Genomic DNA, 6,000 nt, shown 5'->3' on the forward strand with positions numbered 1-6,000 from the left:
GGGCTGGTCGAGGGAGGAGTGATCTGTGGTTGGTATGTAAAATGAATAAAAAAATTCTTAATAAAAAAGTAATAACTTTGTACACAACATGCTAAACTAGTAATAATTTTAGCTAGCACTTATTGCAAACAAAACATAAAATGTATTCACTCAAAGGCAAAGATTATTTAAATGGAAAATACAGAAGAAAATTTTGTTAATCTTTGTCTGGAAAACGCAACATCATCTCTAGTGTTTTAGAGATCTAAGATTTCCATGTAATTGAGCCTGCATTTAAGCCACCACAGCACAGAGAGAGAGAGGCCTGTCTCAGCTTCATATCTGCCATAACCAGGACACATGAATGGAATGAAGGAAAAGCTATATATACAACCTGACAAAATAAAAGGAAAATACTTTTCTTCAGTAACTCATATTTCCAAAGTTGTATTAACAGAGACAAGATAAAGGTAGTATATAACAGGAGAAAGGCAATCACAATTTGCAAGGCTTTAATGTGGGCTGTAGTGCTGGCATCTCTGCATCTTTGGACATGCTGCTGCATTTTCTTGTGATGTGTCCACAGGGAGAAGATGAGCAGGAGGAAAGATGACAGGCACACAATGAAGGGGAAAGACAGGAAAATAGTGTGAAGGCTTAACACATGCCTGTGACACTTTTCATGGTAATGAGAACTGAAACTGTAGGATATGTTTCTTTGAAATTCATTTACACACACATTAATTTCCAAGTTGACCAGTAAAATATTTAAAAACAAGAGGACCAGAGACACCAGCAGTGCCAATGAAACTGCCTTTTCAACTCTCCACTTTAAATAAAGAAAAAGAGAGCTAGAAAAGTTGCCTATCTTGAGAAAATAAAAAATGCCAAGGCATGTAGCAAGCCATATGCTGAAATGGTTGAGTATAATCCATAGATTATTAATGATTTTTACCATCCTTGAAGTTATCACTGAATCTGAATTGACCGAGGAAATTAATAAATTTGTGAACAAGTACAAAAGCACACAAATTCTGGAGGTTGCCAAAGCAGTGAGGATTTGATTTACAAATGAGATCTTCTTTTTCTGGATCCAGTTCATGCAGTTCTCCAGTGCCAAGAATCCATTCCCTAAAATTCCAATGATTAATTCCAAGACTAAAATGGTCATCAGTATGTTCTGGAAGATATCACATATTGTCTGCATAAAACGCTCCATTTTTATATGAGTTCTGCAGATTTGTTGACATACTCATTTGAAATGCTATTTTTAAATGTATTTTTGAGAGTTTTCTGAGAATTTCTGAGTTGATTTTTGTAATGTATTTTATTCTTGACTCTTCCACACACACTATCAAAGGTGCAAGGATGGAGATTTGCCAATGACAGAGTCTGAAGCTCTTTCCAAGGAAATATGTCTTCTCACATAGCTCAGGAGAGGCAGACCAGAATGTCTCTGCAACACGTACAGCCTCTGTAGTATTTTATAGTCAATGATAAAGGAGGGGTTGGAAACTCAGATGCACCTGTGCAAATGAAAACACATTATTTCATTACCTTGATGTTTACTTCAATCTACATGCTTTGATATGACTATTTGAGTTCTGTGAAAAATGTTTTAAAAAGTTTTCAAGTACATAAAAGATGATAAAAAGTCTAAGCAGATTATGGAACTTTCTGAGATATAAGGCTTTATAGGTACTTCAAAAATTGCCAGTCTATACAGATACCTGGGCATGCGATGTCTATAGATATTACACTCTGATCTGTGTAATGTCATGAGGACCTTTATTCTTCAAATATTAAGTAGTAAAAACAAAATTTCCTTATTATTTCACATGCATAGATACATCTGTACAAATGCTCACCCATAAATACATATTTATTGAGATTTAAATACTTTTTAAAATTTCAATGTGTCCATATTTGTCAATATTTATTGTGCACCTAGATCATGCTTAGTATTGTACAGATTGGTCTGGCGATGCTTATGATACACTTTGCAATTTAACTGGTACATTAGGTCTATTTTGCATGTATATAAGGTGGCAAATTCTTATACTGTGAAAAGTCAATGAGAAGGATTAGCTCATCCACACAGTAAGATATTTCCTCATTCCTAGTCTCTCCATTGACTGGTAGAGCTGATTTTTCCATTAGCAACAAAGACCATCAGACTGTATCCACCTCCCTTCAACTTCCTCCAGTATCTGCTTTGTAAACATCCACTGATTGTCACCAAAGCAGTGATGGATGTTAAACATGCTGGGAAAGATGAAGAATGAACATTTTGATATAGTCATAATTCAGTAGCTAAAGAGCAATACTGGACATAATTAAAGTCAGGAATGGTTGCCAAATACAGTGTGGATGGCAGAGAATGCCAAGCAGTAATTTAATGTCTAGGACTGGAAGTACTTTCAATCACTGAATCAAAGAAAGTGAACCTGATTCATTTGAAAACTCATAATTGTTTATCATTTGGTGATAAGACAGATGGAAAAGTCATAACAGGCTACTTTGTGACATGTTATGGAAATCACCTAAGAATGGAAAAACACACATACATACCTTCACTGTAGTGACAGGAAGGTCCCTGTGATGTGGTTCCTTCCAGGTAGCAAAATGAGCTCAAGTAAGAAGAGAAACAAATAGAAATAGGGCCTAGGGTGGAGCTGTGTGGAGTGGGTGCTGATAGTGAGACTTTATAGGCTTTCAGCAAAGAATCAGGACTTGGGTCTGCAGCAAGAATTACACTGACTTACAAGGAGCTTTTCTGAACCTCCCAAGACAACTTTCATTTTGGATTAGAATCATCTTAGTTTCTACCTGGCCAATAGCTCCAAGGGAGATAGTCTTTCCAGGCAAGGTGACAATGTCATGTAGCATTGGACTTACATTTCATCTGCAAAAGAAAATTAAAAAGTTGGTATGTATTTTTCAAAACACAGAGAAATGTGCATTGGAAAGGATATATTTTACTGTTTGTAAACCATCTATTGGTAAATCCAGAATTCTCTTTAAAAGTAAGTGTCTCAGGGAGGTACCCTCACCTATTACAAAGTCATTATTACATGCTTGTTTCATTTAGAACTTATTGTATGCAATTTTAATTTTCATTTAGATCAGCTGCTATACTGTTTACATCCAATTTAAAGATTCACAAAAAAATTAATCAACCACAATTTTACTTATTCCTCCATGCCTAAATATTCCTGTGGTGATAATTCCGGGTATATATATATATGATCAATATGTAATATGTGAAATTCTCAAAGAATTAATAAAATATTTTAAAACATGGATTCTCAGTGACAATGGGTCACTCAGGTGATGCCCAGATGATGGTGATTCCTCTGCAAATTTAATTTTTTCTATCGTGGCTCAGGCACTAAGTTTCAAAATTTTACTAGCTGGAATGATGAGCCCAAAAATTTATGCATAGATTTGCAAAAAATACAGCAACACAATGCAAGAGAGTATGCTTGATTTGTTTGCTAGTAAATGAGACTTTATCATCCACGGCAATATCAACCTAGAAAAATGAAGGGAGCAGAGAACAAACCATGAAGTTCATGAATAAGTGCTTATTTGGCCTCTTTTATGAATAATAAACCATCATTGAAATCATGATTTATCATAGTTTGTTATTTCCTTTTGATGTTAGTCAAATAATTAAGGAAAAGAACTCTTGTACATATCTAGTAAGCAAAGGATGATAAAAATATTACATTAGCAGATTAAGAATTCACAACCAGAGATATTAGGCATGGCTTCTACCTTCTCCAACAACTGATGACAAAAGAGTATATCATGCTTTACTGCTTAGCTTCTGTTTGACAGAATCAGGGAAATATTTTCATGTATAATGCCAAAGAAGCCTTGAAAATCAACATCTGAATGGTGGTTTTTCTCTCTCAGTGAGTGTAGTAGAGAGTCTCCAATGAGAACGCCTCTCAGTCCAATGCCTTTGTGGGTGCCAAGTCCTTGAGTATGAACTTGATTTAATTCACTTCTAATAAAGAGAATAGTGCAAATATGTAGGCATCTCACTTCAGGTTGTGCTTGTTTAGGGTGCTTCCTGTCAACTGAATGGTGTCCAACTCATCAAATTATATGAATCTCAGTTACTCAAAATATGATCATATTTCCATTCAGGCCCTGTGAAGAGGAAATTGAGGCACAATGGATTCATTGTGGTGGTTCTAAATTCAGTTTGACTGGAGTCCTAACCAGAAGAATATATTGAGGCACAAAATATATAGATTCAAGGAAGACCACAAGAGGACATCATGAGAAGCAGACATCTGCCAGCCAAGCAAAGTGGCCTTGAAAGAAACTCAGCCTCCTGGTACCTTGATTTTGGGCATCAATCCTCTACAGTTATGAGAAAATAGAATATATTATTTCCCAGTCTTAGAATATGAAATGGGAACCCTAGAAGCTTGACATATTTTGTTTCTTCTTCTTTGATTATGTTGCTTTGAAGAAAACCAGCTGCTGTGTCCTGAATGATCCCAGGAATGGGCTATGTGACAAGACAGATTATCTGGTCAACATGCAGTAAATATCTGAAGCCTGACAATACCCAAGTGAACTTAAAAGTGGATTGCCCTCCTATTGGCACTCTCAGTGATCCTGGTACGATTGTGACCTTGTCAAAATTAGAGGCAGTTGTACTTAGCTAAGCTATGCCTCAATCCTTTTGCTTAAAGCTACCAAGTTTGGGAGAGTAGTTTGTTATAAAGCCATAAATAAAAAAATGCATCAGAAAAGAGGCTGCATGCTGTGGGTGACTGATTGATAAATAAAACACCGATTGGCCAGTAGCCCGGGAGGAAATATAGGTGGGACTAGCAGACAGGAGAATTGAGAGAACAGGACGGCAGAGAGGAGAAGACACCAGCCTGCCATCCAGGGAGCATCATGTAGAGGCAGCAGGTAAAGCTACAGAACATGTGGCAACATATAGATTAACAGAAATGGGCTGAGTATAAGAGTAAGAGCTAGACAATGGTAGGCCTGAGCTAATGGCTGAGCAGTTTAAATAATATAAGCATTTGTATGTTTATTTTATGAGTGGGCTTAGCGGGACCCAGAGAGAAAAACTCTAGCTATAGCTGCATAATGTGTACTCATCAGTAAACATCAAATAGCAGATTCAAAAAAGAAATAGATACAAAACCTATAGTTTTTACTATAGGAACTTTATGTAGGTAACTTGATTATGGCCTTAGCAGTCTGGGCAAGACTCTCTAATATCCATCAATGACAATAGCATAATTAATAAGAGAAAAATATAGGTCAACAGAATCCCCTGTTTGTGCTGGAACCCCCAGGCTAGAGGGAAATTCTGTATATGTATCTTGCTACAGATGTTAAAGACAATATTGGTCTCAAGAAATAAGGAGAAAAGTTGGACAGCCAACTAAAGAGAAAGCCAGCTCAATAGTTCTCATAACTTAAGGACAGCTAGGAAAGGCATCTCCATTTAGTTTTTTAAATCATATATCTGCCCAAGAGTGATATAGCTGTGCCTTGGTGGAGATTGATTCCCGAATTTCTAAGAAAGTGCCGTATTGATTTCCAAAGTGGCTGTACAAGCTTGCATTCATACCAACAGTGAAGGAAAGTTCCCCTTGCTCCATATTCTCTCCAGAATAAGATGTCTTCAGTGTTTTTGATCCTAGCCATTTTGACGGGTGTAAGGTGGTATCTCAGAGTCATTTTGATTTGCATTTCCCTGATGCTTAGGGGTGTTGAGCAATTCCTTAAATGTCTTTCAGCCATTTGAGCTTCCTCTGTTGAGAATTCTCTATTTAGCTCTATAGCCCATTTCTTAATTGGACTATCAGGCATTTTGATGTCTAATTTCTTGAGTTCTTTATATATTCTGGATATCAGCTCTCTGTCAGATGTGGGGTTGGTGAAGACCTTTTCCCATCTGTAGGCTGTAGCTTTGTCTTGTTGACCATGTCCTTTGCTCTACAAAAGCTTCTCAGTTTCAAGAGGTCCCATTGA

General features: G+C 36.7%; 1 protein-coding gene across 1 annotated transcript; it reads right to left on the minus strand.

Moving 5' to 3' along the window:
- Positions 1-244: 244 nt before the first annotated feature.
- Positions 245-1,198, minus strand: LOC114684378 (taste receptor type 2 member 117-like). The gene has a single exon (XM_028858944.1). The coding sequence runs from the start codon at positions 1,196-1,198 to the stop codon at positions 245-247; it is 954 nt and encodes a 317-aa protein (XP_028714777.1).
- Positions 1,199-6,000: the final 4,802 nt, after the last annotated feature.

Source organism: Peromyscus leucopus, chromosome 3 (genome assembly GCF_004664715.2).
Source record: "Peromyscus leucopus breed LL Stock chromosome 3, UCI_PerLeu_2.1, whole genome shotgun sequence".
In the NCBI taxonomy this organism is placed as follows: Eukaryota; Metazoa; Chordata; class Mammalia; order Rodentia; family Cricetidae; genus Peromyscus; species Peromyscus leucopus.